At 43.9% G+C, this 23,934-nt stretch overlaps 1 protein-coding gene across 2 annotated transcripts in view; it reads right to left on the bottom strand.

The window, feature by feature from the left end:
- Nucleotides 1-839: 839 nt before the first annotated feature.
- The window catches only part of DOCK1 (dedicator of cytokinesis 1), a 263,271-nt gene continuing 240,176 nt past the window's right edge, over nucleotides 840-23,934 (bottom strand). For both annotated transcript variants that reach the window (XM_015632986.3, XM_015632987.3), the window contains exons 49-52: nucleotides 20,645-20,843; nucleotides 16,176-16,329; nucleotides 12,254-12,399; nucleotides 840-3,765 (exon numbers count right to left, since the gene is read on the bottom strand). In XM_015632986.3, the coding sequence (XP_015488472.1) occupies nucleotides 3,670-3,765; nucleotides 12,254-12,399; nucleotides 16,176-16,329; nucleotides 20,645-20,843 (595 nt within the window). In that variant the 3' untranslated portion in view covers nucleotides 840-3,669. The remainder of the gene's footprint in view (nucleotides 3,766-12,253; nucleotides 12,400-16,175; nucleotides 16,330-20,644; nucleotides 20,844-23,934) is intronic.

The raw sequence follows: 23,934 nt of genomic DNA, 5'->3' as shown, positions 1-23,934 counted from the left end.
GAAACACAATTTACAGGCATCCACAGAAAGGTGGATGGGAAAGCTCTTCCCATCCTTTAGGAAGCAAATGGAAGAGAAAAGAAGAGAACTCACCCAACATCCCAGCACGAGCTCCCTGGCAGCAGCAAGAGCAGCCTCTAAAGCTCTCAATTAAATACAAGACTTAGAGAATTAAAGTTGTAATACATTATTGATTGACTACGGAGATCTGATTGACTGCAGCCAAGAATCCTTCCCTGCCTGCTCCTCTTGAGCAGAGATTATATGAACAAAACAAAGAGGGAATTGCAGGATGAGATCCAGCAGTAAATCCTGAGATGCTCTGGGAGCTGATTTTATGGCAAGGAAAAGTGTGTTTGTTTGATCCAAAGTGACACCGTGGTTTGAGGCAAAAAAAGGAGAATATGTAATTGACCACGGGAGCCACTTTTTATGAGAAGGGCAATTTTTCTGCCTTTGTAACAACAGTGTTGTTTTACTGCTGTGTAAAGTCACTTCTGCTCGGGCCTTGCGTCGTGTAGCAGGTACCTGAGGTGGAAAATGTTAGAGAAAACTCATCTGTTTTCTGAAACACTCACTTAGAGATACCCAAGCCATCATTTTGGGCATGGACAGCACACAGGGATGGATGTTCTTAGTGCTGATGTGTGTTTTAGCTCCAACCTGCAGGGACAACCATAACAGCACAATAAAAGATTTCAGTTTTCTCATGAGTTCCTCTCCTAAACTGTCCTGAAAAACACAAAGTGTATATGCAGCCCTGTACACAATGCAGTAGCTCCCAAAATTCTGCAGAGAGGATCAAAAACCCCCAGGGAATGTATTAATTTTCTTAGACAAGCTTTTAAAATAATAGTTTATTTTTTTTGAGTCAGTGGTATATTTAAAAACAATCTACTGTAAGAGTAAAAAGATGTAGATAATAAAAAAAAAAACAAACCAAAGTGTGATGACAATAAAAAAACCCACTAGAATATAAAGTTAGTTTCCTTCCTCCCTCCCAAAATCCCATCCCATCAGTCTGATATTTCTCAGAGCTTAATATCTGGAAAACAAAAGCTTTTTGTTTTTTCTTTACACTTTCAGCAATTAGGAAATTAAGAATACATAAAGCATTCTTTGCAGGCACATTAATTCATTATGACGTGAAAAGCAGGCACCATAAAAATTAAAACATTCTAAAAACCATCATATATACAAACACTGTACAGAATGATGGCACAAGGACAAAGTGATTCTGTTCAGTTCATCCTAATCCAACATGAAATATTACACAATAAAGAAAGGAAAAAGCTCTTCCCATTTCTGTACTCAACATTTAGGTTCAGAATGAGCAGGAGTCTCCTCCCTGCTCACTGGTTTCTCTCCCATGCCCTTGGCAGCTCCAAGGCTTCCTTGTTTTCCCCCTCATGGACACCCAGAAGATCCAACTGAAAGAAAGTGGCAGTGGGTGATCCCCAGGGACTGATTTAACGAAGCTCATTAATCACAGATTATCCTGAGCTGGGAGGGACCCTCAGGGATGATCAACTCCAGCTCCCCCCCAACAATCCCACCTGGCCATCCCTGGGTGTCCAAACCCCTGGAGCTCTGGGAGCCTCGGTGCCCATTCCCTGAGAGCCTGGGCAGTGCCAGCACCTCTGGGGGAGAATCCTGAAATCCAACCAAACCCTCCCTGGCCCAGCCCCAGCCGTTCCCTGCTCCTGTCCCTGGTTATGACAATGAAGAGTTCAGTTCCTGCCTCTGCCTTTCCCTCAGGAGGATGCTGAGGGTTCCCTCAGTGTCCTCTCCTCCAGCTGGACATTCCAAGTGTCCTCAGCCGCTCCTCACACGGCTTCTCCTCAAGGCCCTTCCCATCCTCATGGCTCCTCTGGACACTCTGACAGTTTAATGTGTTATTTGTAGTGTGACTGCTGCCAGCCTGGTGTCACCCCGTCACTGTCACCCTTTGTGCCTGACCCCTGAGCCAGCTGCTCACCCATCCCATGATGTGTTTCTCCAGCTGTAGGATGGACACTTTGTCCTGAAGGTTCCAGTGGGAGACAGCATCAAAAGCTTTGCAGAAGTCCAAAAAGATTCCATCTCCTGGCTTTCCTGGATCAGCCAGCTGGCTCACCCTGCTGTAGAAGGAAATCAGGTTCCACGGGCAGGACTTTCCCCTCACGGAGCCGTGCTGGCTGTGACCCATGACTGCATTGTCCTCCAGGTGTTTTCCAGAACCTCCCAGAACATCCTTTTCCATGATTTTACAGGGCCTGTAGTTCCCAGGGTCCTCCTTCGTGCCCTTCTTGAAAATCAGGACAACGTTCCCCAGCTTCCAGTCAGCTGGGACCCCTCTGGATTCCCCAGACTGCTCAAAAATCACCAGGAGGGGCTTCATGATGACATCAGCAGCTCTTTGAGGATTCTTGGATAAATCCCATCAGGATTTGCAGGGATTCAGCTGCAGATCTGCAGTTTCAGGCTGATTGGGAGCTGATCATTGTCAGGGCACTGGGACCCTCTTGGTCTGTGACCCACGTTGGAGACAAAGTGTGTTAAATGTGTTCAACACCTCTGCCTTGTCCCTGTCCCTGTTTGTGAGGTGCCCATCCCCATCCTAGAAAGAGCTAAAGGTATTTCTACACTGACTTTTGCCATTGATACATTTGAAAAAAACTCTTTTCTTGTCCCCCACAGTTCTGGCAGCTCCAACTCCAGCTGAGCTTTGACCACACAAATTTTCTTCCTCTAATGGGGAGAAGCACCTCTGTGTTGTTCCCATGCCCCCTGACCTTGCTTCCACTGGAACACACCTTCCTTTTCCACCTGATATCCAAGAGGAGATCCCTGTTCAGCTCTTGACTGGCCTGCTTGACTTCCAACATTTGGAATTGCTGCTCCTGTACCCTTGGGAGGTGATGTTTAAAAAGGGACCAGCACTGATGGACCCCAGCACTTGCAAAAACATTTTCCCAGGGGACCTTACAAACTCCCTGAGCAGTCTCATGGTCAGAGGAAAGGTTTTGCTGGCACTTTGCCTCCTCTCACCAGAGGTTTTAAACTTTTGATCGTGGTCACTGTGGCCAAGACAGCCCCAAGTCTCCACTTTGCTCATTGCAATCAGGTTATTTGTAACACATTTCACAAATCAGTGGCGTCTGATTTTTAACCCTGGGCCACAATCCCTGTTATTCAGAGAAATCCTACAGCAGCTTCACCTCACTGGGAAACCTCCTCTTGCCCTGAAATCCATGAGAATATTGTCATTGATTCCTATATACACTGAGATTAGGTACAAAAACTCTGCTCATTTGAAACTCCAGAAGTACCCAAAATCTTTAGGTACAAAATTTCCAGCTCTCATTGTGATCTCCACGTTTAGCTCTGTGCCTGGCGTTATCCAGAAGCAGGGAGAAGGTTTAGGAAGAAGGTTCTGACAGTTGAAAGAGCTCCCAGTCTCAAGTAGAAATCCAGATTTCATTCAAGTTATGGGAGGGAATAACCCCAAAAACAGGGGGATGTAGTGTTGGGTCCGACACATGGCGAGAAACGGATTTCTTACAGAGTTATCATTGCACTAAATGTTAGATACTGCACACCTGAATGAGGTAAACATTATAGACCATAAAATACTTAGGGAAATGAATTGTTACAGCTTTATCTTTGGAAAAAAACCCGCTTCCTTCTTCACTGGACAATCCCAGAGTCAACAGACGTTTGCTTCCGCGTCGTCTTGGGGGGCGGCGGCGGCGGGGTCTTGCTGGGGAGAGGAGGAGGCAGGTGCTGGAAGAAACCAATTTGGGCAGATCATGTTAGCAATGAATGCAATTCTGGAACGTTTCTCTGTCTTCTCTAAGTGCAAGAGGCAGCAGGAAAGTCTGGAGCCCTGTGGCTCACAAAAACCTCTCCCTGCAGAATTTGCTGTGAACACAGAACGCTCTCAGCCTTTACTTTTAAATATAACTTTGACTTTTGATAGTGAAAAAAAATAGAAAAATCTGAAGAGTTCAGGATTAATTAGCTCAATATTTCAGGAAAAATCTTTTGAAAGCACTGGAGAAGTTTATAATTCCCCACTTTGTATCATGATAGGATATTGATTTCTTGGTCTGTATCGATTGTCCTCAGCCTCTAGGCACTCAGAGCTTAAAAACCAAGCTGAAGCAATGGCTTCATTGCTTTTCCATTATGTTTTGGATTTTGCAGTTAGAACAGAAATATTTAAACAGAAAACCAAAACAGGAACAATTGAAAATCATTTTGAGAGATAAGTAACTCACAGTTTACTATTACACACACAGTTATAATTAAAATATTCCAAACAGAAATCCAGAACGTTCAAATATAAGCATTTTAAATCGCTTTACATATCTCACAACAGAAGAGCATCCCCACTTAGAATCACCAGCTAATTGGACAAATCAAAAAAGCCATTATGGAAATTAACACTTTTTTTTTTATTCCTAATGTTGAACCATACAAATGATAAAATGTGTTGCAGGAAGAGCTGGAGAACACTGCACTTTGCAGCCAGGTTTTCCCAGCATTTTGGCTGTGCAGGCAGCCCAGGCTTCCCAGAGGCTGTGCTGCAGTGTCACAGCTCATCAACGCTGCTCTGGCTTTGTTTTTCCCTAAGATTCTCCCCCACTCTCCAGTCAGGGCCTTTTGTTTTCCTCCAAGCCCAATGATGCTTTTCCAGTTGTTTGTTCCTGTCCTGCCTCACCCAGCCCAGCACCAGCTGCTGGCTCCACACAGGCACAGCCAAATTCCTTGGTCACCTCTGCAAGAACAGCCCAAGCACCTGCAGTGCCCCAGTGCTGGATAAATTCCCGATGGTTTGTCAGGATCAGGAAGATCCTGGTACCTGAATCCCCATGGAAGTGCACAGGACCAAAACTGCTCCTTTTCAAAGCTGTCCAAGGATGCTGTCCCAAAAAGAAGAGAGGTTCAGGGTGATGCCAGGACACCTCAGTCCTTCCTCTGCTCAGAGCAGCTCCTGATGTCCTGCAATCTCATGGCTGGGAGTTTTCAAAGATGAGTAAGAGTAGAAGAAAAACAACCTCAAAGGTAACTAAACAGAATCTCCCAAGCAGGACAGAGTTACAAATCTGAGATTTCACCAGACAGTTTTACTGATCACAGACTAAGGAGAAAGCTAGGAATACAAACTGGCTGAGCCAGGCAGGCTGGATTTTTGCTGGAATCTCTTTTCTGTATCCTACCTGGACAGCACCACTTTTCAATCCATTTTACACCTTTCCTCATTCCTCCCAAGAATTCCTTGTACCTGAGCAAATCTCATTCTTAACTTGGGGTGTTAACTCCTGAATTCCTGCTAAGGTACCTGGATAGGAGTCAATTGTGATCTGAAGATTCCAAAACCTTTGAAAACTTGCTTAATTACAGTCCTGTATCAAGGCAAGGGCTCTGGGAAAGCTCTGGGAAATGCTGGTCTCCAACATCTCATGGAGATGACATTCCCTTCTAACTCCATAAACCACGTGCCCCTCTAAAACACAGCACAAAATATAAAACTTCCCTCTCTGCTCTGCTCTCTTTAACTTCATATTCATCACCAGGGAAAAAAAAAAAAACCTCTGCTGATAGCATCATTTGTGCAAATCCATTTTGAATTTAAATAACACTCTATTGGCAATAATTCTCAATTCAATTAGATCAAAGGCATTTCTCAACCAAATGAGCCCCTTCATATTGATCAGAGAACAATCAAATCAGCCCTGAAAACCTGGTTCTGAAAAGCAGAGACAATGCAAATACAATGAGAAGAAGCTAAATATATATGCTATAAATAACAAGCTCAAAACCTACCCGAGCTCAGATTCTGCAAGCAAATTAGGCAGAAAGAAATAGCAGAGATAGGTAGATAATTATTATAATTGAATTTACAATTTCCATTAGAAAGTCGGATAAATTTAGCACATGTTCATTTATATAATAAGCTCCCAATGAATATATTAAGTAGGATGTGCAATGCTGGTCAGGGCGACGTTGTTGGGAATTTTGCAAGACAAAACATTCCATTATGGAGCTGGGGCATCTCCAAACCATCACTCCCAGGGCTGATCCATCCTTCCTTTTATCCCAGGACAGAAGAAATTCAACCACATTTCCTCCCTCCCTTTAACACCACACTCCACACAAAAATCATTATCAGGTTTATGAAGTTCGTTATGCTGCACTTCCCCTTAGAAACTTTGCAATAAAAATAGAGTTTGCCTTGATTTTGTATTTAATTAAGACTCTCTTTGCCGAGTTTGTGTTTACATCTCAGTGGTTAATTGTGAACCTGACTTTTCCCTTTCCTTCCTGACAAACTGACAGAGGCTGCTGCCTCACATCCCAACCTATTTTGGGCAGAATCCTTGACTCAGGGGTACCTCAGGGGAAGCAGAAACCTTATGTAAAAGGCTCATCTGCAACACAGAAACAATCTGTTCCTTCTGCTTCAGACATGAAATTGCTCCCATTTGTTTGCTGTTCTTTGGTTTTTTTTCCTTCCCCGATACAGAAAAGAATCGAGTTTAAAAACATTTGTCTGTGTTCTCTTACGGAGAGATATAAACTGCACTACATCAGGCGTGTTTGGGATGTAGTAAAAATCAATTACAGAAGATGAGAAAATGCATTGGGTTTGGTTTTTTTTTCTATGCTACTCTGAAGCAGCAAAATGAGAGACGAGTTGCTTTTCGTTCTGAGAATACTGTTAAAAGAAACAACTACCAAAAAAAAAAAAAAAATCAAACAAAATTTGATTCTTCAAAACATGTGGCACTGCACGAGATTCCTTCCTGTGCAAGGAACTCTTTGTCTTTGAAATTCCTTGGTCATCAAGAGGACACGCTCTGGAGATCCAGTGAGAAGCACTTTGGTTGGAAGGATTAAGGGATCTAATTAGGTCAGGAGCAGCAGAAATGGGATGTAAATAGACCATCAGGCACCCAGGACTGTGAAAATGCTTTCACTGACTTGTTCCTTCAGCTGAGATGCCTGACAACAACGTGGCTATTTTGTATCTGCAATAGGAAAATAACATTGCAGTGGGAGGCTGAGGCAGAGTGAGTCTCCCCTTCTGGAAGAGCCGGCGGGGAGAAGAGCCCGACTACACTAATGGCAGCCAAATTACAGACAGTTTAAGCTAATTGGCTCTTTGACCCAGGGAGCAAAGTTCTGTGGAAAATCCAGCAGGTAACTGATGTGAAATGACTGTTTAGCCCCTGGTTCATCCATCATCTATTAGAGTTTCATTTGACTCTGTGGCACAGCCGTTCCCTGCCCTTGCTGGAGCGGCCTGGGATCAGGGAGAGGGGTTTGAAGGGTTTTTCTGGGGCACTCCGTGTGTTCCCAGCCCTCAGCCCCCCAAAGGCCAACGGGAAAAACAGCTCAAAATGGGCAATGTGGAATTGCTCTGGGTCAGTATCCCAGATCCAAGGGACACCTCTGCTCTGGAGCCAGGCTGGGACACCTGGGGGAGCTCACCTGGACAAGCTCCAGGGAGAGTTCAGAGTTCAGGGCCCCTTCCAGGAAAGCTGGAGAGGGACTGGGGACAAGGGATGGAGGGACAGGACACAGGGAATGGCTTTAAGCTGACAGTGGGTGGGTTTAGATGGGATTTTGGGCAGGGATTGTTCCTGGCAGGGTGGGCAGGGCCTGGCACAGGTGCCCAGAGCAGCTGGGGCTGTCCCTGGATCCCTGGCAGTGCCCAAGGCCAGGCTGGACATTGGGGCTGGAGCAGCTGGGACAGGGGAAGGTGTCCCTGCCATGGCAGGGGCTGGGAATGGATGGGATTTAAGGTCCCTTCCCACCCAAACTGTTTGATGATTCTGTGACTTTCCCAATGATTTCTGTCAGGCCTGGGGGGAAGCTCCTGCGGGGGACAATGGCAGTGGATGAGAGCAGAGCTGGACCTGACAGGGGTCTGCACCCCTCATGCAGGGAGGACCTGGCTCCTGGAGCGTGACAGCTCTCCTGGAGCACAGCTCAGGCCACCTTCCCTCTGAGGAACCCCATTTCTCCAAGAGGACACCATCAGGATTTCTCCCACACTGGATGCTAACTCCATTTCCCCAGCGCTGCTTCCCTGTTCCAGTCCGTGCACAAACACCTCAGGAGTGATCAGCAAAACACTCAGAACTAGCTTTAGACCCCAGACTGACCCTGTATTCCTCCCTGAAGGCCCAGGTCCTGTAAGAGAGATAAACCAGCACATCAGCATGGCCCAAGCCACGGCCAGGTCCTGTGTGGACATGGCCACTCCCTCAGTGAAACCAAGGGACACTGGGCAGAGAGCAGGAGAACACACATCTCCCTCCAAATCCTGTAAAAAGCAGTGGCAGTCCATTGACTTGGAGATTTATTGAAAAGTAAATGAATTTTTCAGAAACTCTTTGCTCAGCAACAACTTAACCCACCACAGAGTGAGGGACTGGCACAGGCGGAAGGATTTGCAAGGTTTCCCATCCCCAGCAGGTAAAAATAATGATCAAATGGCAAATAAACCTCGTATTTTAATTCATTTTTTCTCCTGGGCACACTGTCCAAAGGCTCCTGGAGCTCTGGCAGCCTCGGTGCCCATTCCCTGGGAGCCTGGGCAGTGCCAGCACCCTCTGGATGAGGAACCTTTCCTGATACCCAACTAAACCTCCCTGGCACAGCTCCAGCCATTCCTGGGTGCTGTTCCTGTCACCGACAGCAGAGATCAGAGAGGAGCTGCTATTGCAACCCTTTAAGTTGTGCTCCCTAATTCCCTGCTCCTCCATAGTTCCAGCTGCATTTCCAGCCTCTTTGTCCCTGTCCACATGAGCACAACGCATTTCCTGAAGCCTTTAAGGTCAGTTTTTGCTCACTGCAGCTGACAGAAGAGACAACTCCCAGCATTGCAGCACCTGCATTGCAACACATAAAAATCCCCCTGGGTTGTGCCTTCTGCGTGTTAGATGTGAATATATCACCCTGTTACATCCCAATAAGCAACCAGAATAATCCCCATACAACAGAGTCAAGCCAAGACCGTTCTGCTCCTCGCAGGCTTCAGCCATCCCCACGTTCCACCTGTGCTGGATTGATGGAGATGTTCCCATCCCAACCATTATCCCGTGCTTAGGAAGTGTTATAGCCAATATTAGCAACCCAAGTGCTCCTTTGTCTATTTTCTTTGAGCTCCCTCCCTGCTCTGAATACTAAGCAGGAGGTTGATTTGTATGCAAGGGTGAGGATGAACCCATAAAGAATGATAAGTGCCTAAAGGAATCCCTTGATGTAATAATAATCCTTGCAGGAGTCGTAGATTTCTTTTTTTTTTTATGTTCCCATATATTATTAAGGACATTTTTAGCAGAATAAATCACAAGAAGCAAGAAAATATCTACAAGGGTCTCAAAGTTAACGAGGAGGAAGGGACAATCAGGAAATGATAATGAGGTGATCACCTGGATTAAAGAGTACAGGTAGACCAAGGTAACACTGGACTCTGAATATCTGAGATTGCTGTCTCATAAATGACATTACTGCCTGCAGTTTGACTTGGAGCATCTGATCCCTCTCTGGCTGCCTCCTTTTGAGTTCACTACAGCACTTTTCCTGCCTTTCATAACCCACTGCAAGACAACTGGAGTGAAAAACACAATCATTCCTCACACGAGGAGATATTTCCAGTTTAAAAGCTACTCAGATAATCTTATCTCTAATAGGTTTTACTGATTTTTCTTCACTGATACAACAGCAGTGTAATTTAAAAGATGATCAGTTTACCAGGCAGAGAATTATCCAGTTATGAATTATGGAGCTCTATGACCCACGAAACGTAAGTCATTAAAACCATGGAGTGGGATTTAATCACGGCAGCAATGAGAATTTACCCATCTGATCTTTCATGTCCAGCACTACTCATTTTCTTGATGTTCTTTAAAAGCTTCCTTCCTACCAGCCTGATGAAATAAAGGCACAGAGTGATTGTTACAAGATTAGAAACCTTCTCCCAGATCAATTCTAAACCTAATACAGAATCACAGAATCTGCTGAGGTGGAGGGGACCCGTAAGGATCAGCGAGTCCCACTCCTGGCCCTGCACAGGACAGGTGGCTCTGGGACACATCTGCTTTAGATCCTTCTGCCAGGCTTTGAAACCACATTCCATGGTCTTGGAAAGCTTAAAAAAACACAGATGCTGAAGAAAATTTTGGGCTGTTAGATAAGAAGATGTAGCCTGTATCTGATTGCATTTCTCAGCTATTAAATCCTGATGCCCTTCAACACCAGATGTTAAAAACCAGCAGCTGTTCCTACAAAGTGTAGCAAAAAAAAAAATATGAGAGGAGCCTGAGCAATCAAGACTGAAAAGAGCAAAAATATTAAGAACTGAATAAAACTTTGCAAAGAACCACGGGAGCATATTGGTACTATTTTTATGAACTCCCATTTAGTGATGTGGAAACGCTGCTTGTGGCAGGTACAGGAGGTACAGAGCAAATCAGGCTGAGTGATCTCTGGGTCTGGGCTTCCAAAACCACAGCCCCATGGCACCTGGGAGATGTAAAATAACTAAAAACATCGATCCCCAGAGTGGAATCCCCTTCTAAAAGCCTCACTGGTGAGGAAAAAAAACCCCCTGGCTGCCAAGATTTTATTTCTTATCATTGTTTAACACTTTTTAGCTAAAAACTGAACTCATCTTAGCAATCCTGAGCTAGTACCACAGCCTAAACCTTCTAGCACATCACACAAAACAAATTTACTACTCTGGAGTTTATGCAGGAAGGAGTTGAAGAAATGGGAATCCTAATGTGAATTTCTCAGCTTTCTTCCTGAAGATGGATTCCTCAGACAAAGCTCCTGGCAGCCCTGCTGTACATTCTGTAATTTTCCACTTAGAGGTCTGTATTCAGGACAAATGAGAGCTGGCCCCTGAGACAGAAGCTGGGGAAATGGGTTATAAGGTTAGAAGTGCAGTAAAGTTTGATGGAAATGAGAGGAAAAGTGAAAATATTGACTAAAATGATCCAGCCATGGGGAACAACTATGGAAGAGAGGATGGGAATAGAGAATTCTTCAGTATATGCAAATTCATGGTGTTTTGAATATCTCTGTCCACACTCCTCAAGTCACTTCTATATTTGTTGTTTGGGGTTTTTTTGCCATTCAGCCTGACATGGTAAAACAGTTCAAAAAAAGTCAATTCCTGCAACAACAAAAGCACAAATTCAACCATGGAAAAGCTGGAGTTGTGTACTGGGACAATCTCTGTTAAACACAACTATCCCCAGAGTCAAACCAAACTCCTGCCTGACTCTTCCTCTGGTGAGATTAGAAATGCTTTCTGTCACCACCAAATTTGCTGGAAAGCAAACAACCCAGGAGAATTTCACTGGGATGCTGAACTTCACAGGAATCCTGGATGACACCTCTGCAAACAAAAAGGGCTCAGTTCTGCTGGGAAGTTTTCCACAGAACAATGTCAAAATTGGACATTTCAAAGTCAAAGAAAACTTGTGACCTCGTGGGGTCTCACTGCCCTACTCTTGATTTGATTGGTAATAAATTCAATTAATTTCCCAAAGTCAAGCCTGTTTTGAGGGCAAGGTGGGAGTGATCCTTCCCTGTCCTTATCTCAACCCATGAGACTTTCACTATATTTTCTCTCCCTGCCCAGCTGAGGAGGGGAGTGATGGAGCATCTCTGGTGGGCACCAGCCAGGATCAACCCTCCACACCCCTTTTTATGTATTTTTTTTCCCATTAAGAAAATAAAAGGCATTTCTCAAATGTGCTGCTTTAAAGAAAAAGACCAAGTTATTTTTAAAAGCTTCCAGCTACAGGAAACAAAGCTGAAAAAGCGAATTTTCCTCAGAAAGCTGCAAACCCTGTTGGGGATGAAGAGTTTCTGAGCTCCCTGCCTCAAAGGGGACACGAGTTTGCCTCAAGGAAATAAATGAGTGGTGACTGAACGCTGGCAGAGCGGAGCTCCAGGAAGGGAAGGTGGCAGGTTCATGTTTTATTTCCTCTCATGACACAAGACTGAAAGGCTTTAAATCCAATTTGCTGCTCCTGTTGGTTAAAGCTCCCTGCCCAACAAACCTGACAATGTCTGGCTTGCAATTCCCCAGCCTGAATCCAACTTTCCTTCAGGCGGATCCGCGGCCGCGCCGCCGCTCCCTCGCGCCGTGGAGCCCTCTGGACCTGCTGTGGGAGCAGGAACAGGATCCCAGCTCCCCTGGGATGGCTCAGGGAACAAACAGGATCATTCCCTGGGGACTCACCCGTTGGTGGGCAGGGGGGGACGTGGTGGGGCTGATCAAATCCTGGCTCTCCATGAGGTTCCCGTAGTCGGCCGTGCTTCCTTTGAGGGGCAGAGGAGGGGGAACGTCGGGGCTGTCGGAGCTGGACATCCCATTCAGCTCCAGATCTGCAAAAACCAAGGTGGGTCAGCTCTGCCAGCAGCTCAATCCACCAGTTCCACAATGGTCTGGGTTGGAAGGCTCCTCATGGATCATCCAGTCCATGGGCAGGGACACCTTCCACTATCCCAGGCTGCTCCAAGCCCTGCCCAGCCTGGCCTTGGACTCCCTTTCAAATGCCCTCAAAATACTTGAACAACCCCCTCTTTTTAATAAAACATAATTTTTGTTTCTTATTTCCCACCAAAATATTCACAGCTTAGAAAATATCATTTTCCCACCTTCAAGCTCGCCTTGTACATTGAAGCACAATAAAAGTTTTTGCAAAGTGCATGAAGAAAATATAATCTGGCTTCCTTTTATTGACTTTCTCCCAGTAAAATAAAAGTTCCCTGTTAATAAAATGCACAAATGAAAGCCTGGAATTAAGTACATCTCTCTCCAAAACTTTCAGGCTCCAGGTAACTATAACAAATGAGCAGCCATTAGTTGTTGAGTAAATAAAATCACGCACGAGAAAGTACCAAACATTTATTATTCCTGTTTGCTGGGTAGAAAATTCCCTTTTCTTAGCAGATAAATCCTCCCAGGTATGTGCTGGAGAGGCAAATAGCCTGAGGGACAATAAAGTTTATTAAGGCCTGAGTGATACATAGGTTTTTGGGGAGAAATCCCCCACGGTGTATTTCAGGGTAATTCAGTCATTTTAATTCAGCTATTTTAATAAAATCCACTGAGATCTCTATGAGATAAGAAACCAAAATGATTTTTTTAGAAATGAGGGGATTTTATTTGGGAAAAGGAAAAAGGTGACTTCTATTTTATTTTACTGGGGTGATTTGTGAAACAAGAGAGAACTTGTTTATGCAGATGTTTTTATTGCAAAGCTCATATCAGTATTTTATTAAAAGTGTGATTTTATTGTTCTCTAAAATGGCTTCTCACAACACGATTTAACTCTAAGGTGCTTCTATTGATTTGTCACTGAAAACTGTAATTTTACTCCTCATCCTTCCACATGAACTCTTGACTACACTGAATAAAGGTTATTTTCCATCCTGGGACTCCACATTTTCAGAGGCTTCCTCTCCATTAGGCTGAAAAATGTTTGTCCACCAGGACCTGAATTTCTCCTTGCTTTTCCCATTGCTCCTGTTTTTTACCCTTCCCTTCCTACAGAGAGGAGTTTTCCATTCCCCAGACATTCCTGAGAGTTTCCTTTCTGTATCTCTCCTTCTGCCCAGCTCATGGCATCAAACTGCAGCTGGAAATCCACTCTGTGCATTTGTAACTAAAGACTGATGCTGGGAATGAACTTCCCTGGACATTCTGGATGAATTCACCATTCTGAACAACTCAGGAATGTGAGATCTTTAATGTCACAAAACAATTCCTTACAGGTCCTTCACATCTCCCCCACTACTAAACATCTGTATCTTAGCTAAATCTATTTCTATCTGGGCATTTTTTTGGTTGGTTTTTCCATGCAGTTTAGGATAATAGAGGGAAATGTTTGGGAAATGGAATTTTCTTTTGTGTGTTTAGTTAGGGCTTTAGCAAAACCTTGAATCCTGCTTTGGAAAGAGAAACCTTTCCATATTTACTAGAAACAACCCATGTTTTTATGCCTCTTTGTAGTCATTCCCTGGGAAACTGAGTGGAATAATACATAATTCCCAAAAATAAAGTAAATTTAACTGCCCTGAACACTTCAGATTTGCATTCTATATGATATTTTTTCAACTAACAAGATTTAACTTCTTCCATGATAAAACTTCTGACTTCACCTAAGCCAAGGTACTCCCATGAGGATGGTGAGACCCATTTTGTCAGGAATAACCCAAACCCTTTGTTTCTTTTAACAAATCCTTGGAAGATCCGTGGAAAGGCAGGTTTTCAGGAAACATCTGAGGAATGTTTCCAGCAGAGCTGGAGAGGAAAGGTGTGGAGACAACTCTGCTTGAAGAACCTGGATGGAACCCAGCTGTCCATGCAGTTGTGCCCTGCTCTGCTTCTCCCCCTTCCCCGACACCCCCCAGCTCCTGCTGGAATTTCCTGCAGCCTGTCCATGGCACCTTCCCAACCTCATCCTGATGGAGGCAGCAATAAATCCCTGCAAACGTGGGCAGAGCACTTCCACCCACGGGAAGAGCTGATAAAAAATCCACGAGCAACGCGTTTGCGTTTATCCGGCAACTCTTCAGTGCAACGAGAAATTCTGTCCTGAAAAACAGCAATTTGCCCAAGTCTCTGATCTTTCCCAGAGTTCAGTGAAATCCAGGGAATACCTACCCTGCAGCAGAAACAGGTATTGAACAAAAGCTTCAGGAATTCTCAGTGCTGTCCCAAGGAAATCTGAATTTGCTGCAGATCTCTTCGTTTCCTCAGCTGAACTAAACCCCCCTGAGATGGTCACTGTACAAATAATTACCCCAAATTCCCAGTGTGCTCCCATTATTCAGTGAAATTCATGATTCAAGGTGGTTCATCAGATGAATGTGCTCTGAATATTTATTCCTCTCTGGACATGTGCCACTGTCCATGAAGATCATGGAGCTGGTGAAGGATGAGTTAAGGGATCCTTTTTCCATCTTATCCTAATGATCACATTTTGCTGCCAGGATTGCTTAGCAACCCATTAACTGCTTTTAACCAATTTGGGCTCTGGAGGAACTTCTTTATCCTTGGAATTCCTAAAAAATTCTATCCCTGGAATTCCTGAAATGATCCTGGACCAGTGCAATAAGCTGATCCTATTTTATGTAACACCCACCAACCCCTAGCACAAAAATATTCTCAGAAATACTTAGTAACTTCAGGTATTTTTTTAAAAGAGAGATCAAATTAAATGTTAATAAAATGTCCATATGAATGAAAAATCCAATTAAAATATCTTTTGCAGGAGTATATATCCTCTAGTTCTCTGTATTCCCAGTTTTTAGCATACTGGTATTTTTTGGCTATAAAAGTGTAAAGAAAGGTGAGAGTTACGAGTTCATTGTAATCGAAATATTTGCTTTGGCTGCCTGACTGTTTGAGAGAAAAAATTTTAAAATACCAAAACCAGTAAATAAAGCAGTGACCTTGATGGAACAAGGTTTTTTTTTGAAGACTGATCATCTCTTCTCCTCCTTACTAACACTGAACTCTTGACCACTGGAGTAGGATTTGGGTACATGTATCAAAAAGATATTTTTTTTACTTTTGCTTTTTTTTCACACTCTGTCAGCTGCAAACTCTGAATAACAGGTTTTGGGAAAGTGCACTGGGAAAGAAATAGGTGTTGGATCCCACCCAGCTCTGCAACAGAACTTGCTGCAGATTGAAGCAAACAGATGATATTTTACAGAAAAGCTGAGTGATAGATGTCAATGTCAAACAAAAACTACTTCAAAAAGCCTGACCTTTATTTTCCCTCCTGGCTTGTACTCATAACATATCAAAGAGAAGCTTTTTAACGTACAATTACAAAAAATATCGCTTTTTAAGCCTTTATGCTCCAAAACACTCAATATGGGATCAAGTACAACATGAATTTTTGACTGTTACTCTACACCTAATTAATTGTTAATGATTACTTGAAAAGAAACTGTTTCAGTGCAATGATTTTCCTTGCTTTTGTAAACTACTGAATTAATTTTTGCTGGCAAAGGTAAGAGGTTGAGTAATACCTGCTGCAAGAAATACCCCGGCGATGGCGAAACTCAGAGCAGGGGGTGAAGAAATGCTTAGGAAAACACATTTCCAGGCTAGAAAAGGGATTTGTTTGACAGGAAAGACTTACTGGGCTGGATGCTGAAGGCCAGCTTGGTCCGAGGGGTGATGGGAGGAGGGGTGAGCTGGGAGCTGGGCGGTGCTGGGGACACGGAGAATCGCCGCTCGCTGGACATGGCACTCAGCACCTGGCTCTTGGGTCTCTGCGGCCTCAGGGGGCTGATCTGGGGGACACAACCAGGGCAAGGAGGGACCAGAAAGGGCTGTCAGAGCTGCAACTGCCATGGTGTGACACCCAACACACCAGTGCTGACAGCCAACATTGCTGACTCCCAGCTCCAGGATCTTCCCTTCTCCCAAGGAATCCCAGCTCCTCGCAGCCCGCTCTGGTTTGCTGAGATAATTCCCCAAACACCTGTTCAGTAACACCTGAGGAACTTTACAGCCTCCCACCACAGTACACAGCACTCCAAATCTTTATTTTTTCTCACTCAGATCTACTTTCCTGTGAAAATTTCTCTCTTTAACCATTTGCAGGTTCAACTCTCTTCTGAGGAAGACATCACCTGTCCAGAAACCCTTTCTTGGTGGCTCCTGACTGTGCTTATATTTAATTCACTGAAACATCTCCTTTTTTTTTTTGTTTCCCTCTGGCTGCTTCATAATCCATTCAAATTTTCCATCAGGAAGCCTCAAAAGATATTTGTAATCTGATGGGCAACTCAAGCTTTAGTTAAGGCAATTCTTTTTACTGAGTTTAATTCTTAGCTCTACTTATTTCCCCATTCACCACCCCCACAGTAACAGAAATCACAGTGAAAAAAAATGAAGCTTTTATTTCAAACAGATCCCAGAAAATGGAGCAGCAGCCTGGAGTTAAAAGGGGAATTACTCCAAGGTGCTGCACTGGGACAAAACACAAAGTGCCAGCAGCAATCCAGGCTTTTTCAAAGGATTTTGTCATTTCCCAATGTTTGGGTTTTTATGAAGTACATTGGGAAGGAGAAATCTGAAATTTTCTTTTCAGAAAACAAACCCTAAAAGGTTTTTCATCAAAGGTTGTGCCTGTGAGACCTTTTACAACAAATGAATGACCAAAAAAGCATGGACCTTTTGTTTTGGAAAGCTCATGAAGACCTCAGGGTGACCTCTATGAAATTTTTTGATGCTAAAAATGAAATCCTGGAGACTCCAAAGGTTTCTGCTTTCCACACCCTTTAAGGCACATTTATAGTAAAATGGACAAGCAAAGCAATCACTTTTTCAGGGGCAGATAATTATAAAAAAGGAACGAAGGGAAACACGTTAATTGGTGAGGGAAACACGCCAGCATCAAGAGAAAAACCAGCTGGAGGCAGATCCCCAAGTTACCCCAGCTGAAATTCCTGAAATTAAGGTGAACTTCTCCTGTGCCTGACAATCTTGGGCCTCCTCTAAAGCTCCTCACAAATCCCAGACCTGCTGAGGAATATCAGCTCTTGGGAGGCCAGCGATCCATAATGAAGCCATGGCTAATTTTCCCTGGTGTAACGAAGGGCAGATCAATGGTGAGTGATGTTAGGCACCAGCAGATCAATAAAGCTCAGCCTGCTCTGATTTCCAGCAGCAGCCTCCCAGTGCTCTGTTAATTCCTGGCCTCAGAGCTGGCTGTGCTCTCAGCTCCTGGGATCAAAGCACTAACAAGGACAATTCATGGCAAAGAAGTTGATGTCATACTTAAAAGGAGATAATAAATCTCTAGGAAACGATGAAGATATTCCTGATCATCTTCACATACTCAAGTGCTTCATTTATCTTTGTTGTTTTATGTAATTAAGGCCTGGGGTTTGAGCAGTCAATAAATTCATGGTGAGTGCAGTGAAATTTGGGGAAGAGTATTTAAACCATGCAATTAAACAGCCTCTGAATGCTCCTTTTCCATGCAAATCTAAAAGCTCTGTGAAATAATTCTGCAGTTTTAGAATTTCCCCATGTTCTTCCATGGTGATTCATTTGATTGGAAAAAAGAAGATCCCATTTCTTTGGACAACATCATTGTTGGGAAGAGCAGCAGGAGCTCTGCAGACATGGGGATGGCCACTGGCATTTCTCCCACTTGATACTCTCTGGAAATTTGTCTTCTGCTGTAAAATCTCCAAATATTTCAGAAGTCAGAACTAAGAATCTGTTAAAAAATTCACCAAATAACTGAAAGGTTTTAATTGAATGAGTGACAGCACAATGAGCTGTAAAATTCTCAGCAGAAAGAATCCAGTATCTTTAATAAAAAAATTAGTAACTAGAAGTATTAATTACTAAAGTGTCACTTTAGAAACTTTTTACAGTTTAATTTCCATTTCTAGTCAAATCTGTACTTTTTTTTAAAAAAAAAATCTTTTTTCCCTCTCCATCTTTAATCCAGCAAACTTTCTTCTTCCAAGTTCTTCATGCAGGAAAAAGCAAAATATCTTTTTCTTCATACAGCACAGTGGTGAAGAGCTTTGGGAGTAATTTCAGCTTAAAAAGGGAACTTGTACACAAAGGCTGAACAGTGGAAAAGCTGAATTCCTACCAAATTTCCCTTCCTATCATTAACAGGGGATGCCTCCAGCACACAAAAATTATAAGACCAATTTTATCTTTAAACTCCTCCTTGATATTATCTGTTCAAAATTCCAGAAGACAGCAGTGGGAATTGGGCAAGCACTCGTGTAAACTGATCTCAAAAGAGTTTCTTCTGCTTCACCTAAAAATGAACCCCACTCACACCAAATGTTCCAAATCGACTCGGTCAGCTTGGAGCTCATCAAGGCTTCTGCAGAGGCTGAAAAGGGAGAGTTTTTCTCTCAACAGCAAACTCCTTTTCATACTATTGATCTGTGGACTTGAAGAAGCTCAAAGTAACTCTAAGTAACCACTTCTGACATTTAATTTCCCTCCCTCTCCACAACCAGGGGAATATTGCTCACACCAGCCAGCCACTGAAAGCTCCTGACTGGGAAGACTGGGAAAGCTGGAGTCCAACCATGTTGGGCTTTGCTGATTTTTGCTCCTTGGATGCTAAATGGGAATATGCCCTGAGAGGTTTATCTTGCCCTCCTTCTCAGCTGGAATTTGCATTTTTCCAGTTAAAACTAAGCTTTTCCAATGTGCAGGACCTCTGAGAGCTGACAGTGACCTCGCAGTGACATGAGCCGGCTCCTCAGCATCCTTGGATGCCTCCCACCTGCTCCAACTGGCTCAGCTGCCCTGAAATACAATTTTCTTCTTCTGTGACACCCCACGAGCCCTGCTGGTCCATCTGGGATTTGGGAGATGCCAGTGGAAGTCCTGCCATGGTGATCCCAGCCCTCAAGAAGTCAAAACACAACTGCTGCAAGGTGCAATGCGAAATGCATGGCAGCAAAATCATGAGATGTGGAAATCTGTGCAAAATGATGCTGACCTGACTGGCTCTGGCAGCAGGAACCTCCATTTAATCAAATCAAAGCTCATGCAAAGTTTACTGGAGTCAATGGAAAAACTCATTGGTTTCAAAGGGGTTTCATCTGGGCCTGAGAGCCCCAGATGGGATTTAACTGGAGTTTCTGACTGGGCACATCAAACACAAGAACTCTGATTTTTCAGGATGTCCCAAGACACATGGGAGAGATTAACTCAACTCTGGGTGGAAAAGGAGGGCAAAATCCAGAAAACAAAGGAAGTGTGGCTGAACATTTAAGTAATATCTTCCTATAAATACCAAACAGAAAGAATTAAAGGATCCAGTCATCACAGGTGAGAGAAAAATCATTTCAAAATCCAATATCAATGACACAGCACCAACGAGACTGTTGAGTGCAAAGCTGTCTCTAGAAGTACTTGTACAGATCTTGAAAAGAACATTCCATTTATTTCTGGGAGGCAATTTTCAACTCTTGGCCTCCAAACAGGTGTCCAGGCAGAGATTTGGAGGTCACAGTCAGTTCACGCTCTCCCTGCTCCAGCTTTAGACATCCCTGCTTTCAATTTCCCAGCTCCAACTTCTCGGGTTACCTAAGCCTTGAGGATAGTTCCAGTGAATTAAATGTAAGCCAAGAAGAGAGGGTTTAAAGGAGATATGCCCTGGTTTTAATATCCTTACACACAGAAACCACTCAGGATTTTCTGCTCCCAACAGCCCTTCAAGGACACGCAAAGCGCCGATGGAATGACCTTGGAATATCCCACCAAACACTGTCCTGCAGCTGCAATATGGGCAAATCCATCCCAATCTACTGGGAACCAGCAATTCCAAAGGCTGCTGGGATGGCAGCATTTATTTTGGCTATGCTGTGCCATCTGCTCCCTTATCAAATAGTCACACAGAGCTTTGGGTGAAGATTTGCAGAGGATCTTTTCCCCACTGTAAATCCAATCTGTATTTTTGATTCATTAGCATGTATATTAACACTGTGGTATATCCCCTCAGAGTTACTGCTGGCCTACAAAGGAAATAAACGGTAAAAATCAACATTTTGATTTCCAAAGAGAGAGAACAGGCTCAGAATTAGATAAAGCTTTCCTTGCTAATAAAGTTACCGTTTCTGAAAGGATCACTGCTTCAGCCTGCTGCAGAGAAATATCAGTAGATTTAAATTCTTTATCAAATATCTCTTGATGCTTGCTGTTCCTCTTCTCCTTCTTCTTCTCCTTTTTATCTTTATCTAGGTCATCCTTGTCCAATTTATCTTGTGACCTAGAATGCATCTTTTTTGGCAGGAGGGGCTCCAGCACAAACCTAAAGAAAAATGTTGCTCAGATCAATAAAACAGTGTTTTCAAAACAACTAATTTTTATTTACATATTTCCCAAAGTCTCAGTTGAGTTAATGAGGCTTTGCTAATCCAGGAAAACTCATTAGAGGGAGAAGCAGGGGGCAGAAGGTCACAACAATCATAATTGTCTTATAATAAAAATTACTGCAGAGCTGCTGGAGAAGCGGAGCTGCAGGTTTCCCTGCTCTGCAGTAAATTTATTGGTTTCTGGCTGCACAAACTCCTGAATTTCATATAAAAAATGGGTTTCTCATTCAGCACTGCCACTCTCCATGCTGTGGCACCTGGAAACTCCAGTCCCACCCCTTGCCATGGGCAGGGACAACTTCCACTATTCCCAAGGTGCTCCAACCTGCCCTTGGACACTTCCAGGGATGAGGCAGCACTTCCAGAGGTGGAGCACTCTTAGCTAAAGTATTTTATGATTTATTTTATATTACAAATGAAAAAAATCATTAAGATCACACCTAGGCAAAATCACGCTGGCAGATTTTAAGACTATCTCAAACCATCATGTTACAACAGCAAAACCAAATCATAAATTCCCAAAGGACTCGTTTTAACACTGGAAAAGCAATTCCCATGCCATGGGGTCCATGCAGGTACAGGCCACAGTCTTTGCTGTGAAATACTGAAATATTCATATTTCAGACAATTTGCAGTGACATTATCCTAAACCCCACCATTAGCAGCAATATCCAGCAGCAATATCCCAAATTATTGCTATTTTTTGTTGTTGTTTCCACTCTGCATCAGCTCATTTGATGGGAAGATGCTCAAAGCAGCACCTGCAACAGCAGCCCCTGAGCCACTTCCCCAAGCCTGAATCCCACTTGGGAACAAATCCACGAGTTTGTTCATCCCATTTTACAGACAGGGAAAAGGGAAAGTGACAATTTGCCCAGGGCCACAAAGAACTTCAGTGACAGAGCCCAGAGCAGAGCCCAGCTCTCCCAGCACCAGGACTTTTTTAGGGACTGAGTTGTGTATTTTGGGCTGGGCGGTAGCAGCACCTCCAAGGCTGACTGCAAATTTCCAAGAGGAATTTCCATCCTTCAGACAATGATGAATTGCTTCCCTTCCAAGCATGATATGAGGGCTATTAATTATTTGGATTATTAATGAATCTGTGCTAAAATGGGTCAGCACACTGTGCTCCAGCTGGAAGCACTTTGGGATTGCCAGGAGCTGACAAATCCCACTGGACCCCGGGATTCTCCCACTTCCAACCACTGAGTGCAAGTGCTCACTTTTGTATTTCTTAGTCACATTTTAAGCAGGGAATAAACCCAAGGCCGTTTTTTAAAGCCAGTTTTATTTATACATAGAGTTGGGAGTTGTAAAACACGTCCTGTGTGAAAGTCTGCTTTGAGTCTTTGCTGTTTTAAAGCTCCAGAGCAGGAGCTGGAAACGGCTTTAAATAGAAATTGTGTGATTTGGATAAGACACTCCTTTAGATTCATGTTTAATTGTTTTTTAGCTTCATCCCTATTCTCAAATTTAATTTTTGAAGAGACATGGAGAGACAAGAGGAGAACTGACCATAAACCCCACCAACTACAGCAGGAACAGGAGGGAACTTCTGCCAGGTGAGCAGTGCCAAACCCCCCATGTGATTTTTGAATGTTTGAGGTCTTTCATGGTATTATTTACAACTGATGATTTTTCTTCTCCTCCTCCACTGATCAAACAAATGAGGGGTATTTTCAGGTCTTCTCAGTGCCAAGAGTTGTTCATTCTATTTTCCTGTATTGCCCTGGGCTCAGAGCAGGAGCTGAGCTGCACCGGGATCGTTGTGGGATCTTTGTAAAAATCCACTTTGAGGAGACTCAGATCCCCAAAAACTGCAATGTGACACCTCCCATGACACAGCTGAGAGGTGAACCTGAACAAACTAATACCCAATGAAAAAACAAAATACATGTAAAGATTTTGAAGGGAAAACCAGAAAGAGGCAGGGAAAAAATCGGTATTTTTCTTCTGAGATAAAACAAAGCTGCTCTTTGGGATGGTTGTTCTGCCCAAGCTCCAGCACGACAACTTTGCTTAGAATTAGTGAAAACTCAGGATCTCTGCTGTCCCACCAATGTGTGAAAACATTCCAGAGGAATGAGAGCTGGGTTGTGCTCAGTTCACAGCTCCTCCCAATCACTAAATAATCTCTTTGTAATCAAGGCAAGCATCCTGTTGGTTCTCAGGTGCTGGATTTAATTTTACTTGATACCCTTAGTCTCTAGCCAGGTAACAATTCCCCTCTGAAGGTGCACAGCAGTTTCCAGCACATCCCTGTAAATCAGCAGCCCTTCAGAAGGCTTTAAAAATCTGCTGCCTGGGTCAAATATTGCATTTCTGGATTACAGGGGTGCCTGAGGGGAGGAAGAGAGAGAAGGGACTTCTGAGGCTGCATGGAAAGCCCAGACAGCAAACAGATTATTTTGTTCTTTGAGGGATATGACTGTGAGACAGGGCTTATCAACAGAACTCCCAGTTCTCATGTGAAATATCTTGATAAGTCTTGAAGTACAATCTTGCCATAAGCAGCTTTTCCTCTGGCAGCCGAAGTGAGCAGCAGTGATTGAGCAGTCAGGTAATCCTGCCCTGAGCTCCTGGGACAGGGCTGGCTGCATCCCTCCTGCACTCACACCTGTGACACTCTGAAAGGGGGGAACTCATCTCCTCTTTGGGGCTTTTTGGTGGTGTTTGAATGCTTAGAGGGCAAAAAAAGAGCATTGTGTTTATCTAGGTTACAGAACAGAAGACCTTGAGAGAAACATCTCTGAAGGTTGGGGTTTTTTAGCCAATATTAGGCTGTCACTTCAAAAAATCATGGAATGGTTTGGGATGGAAGGGACCTTAAAATTCATCCAGTGCCACGGCAGGGACACTTTCCCCTGTCCCAGCTGCTCCAGCCCCAATGTCCAGCCTGGCCTTGGGCACTGCCAGGGATCCAGGGGCAGCCCCAGCTGCTCTGGGAATTCCATCCCAGCCCCTGCCCACCCTGCCAGGAACAATCCCTGCCCAAAATCCCACCCAGCCCTGCCCTCTGGCACTGGG

Source organism: Parus major, chromosome 6 (genome assembly GCF_001522545.3).
Source record: "Parus major isolate Abel chromosome 6, Parus_major1.1, whole genome shotgun sequence".
Taxonomy (NCBI): Eukaryota; Metazoa; Chordata; class Aves; order Passeriformes; family Paridae; genus Parus; species Parus major.
Note: the sequence above shows the minus strand (reverse complement) of the source record. Positions and strands in the feature narration are given on the sequence as shown.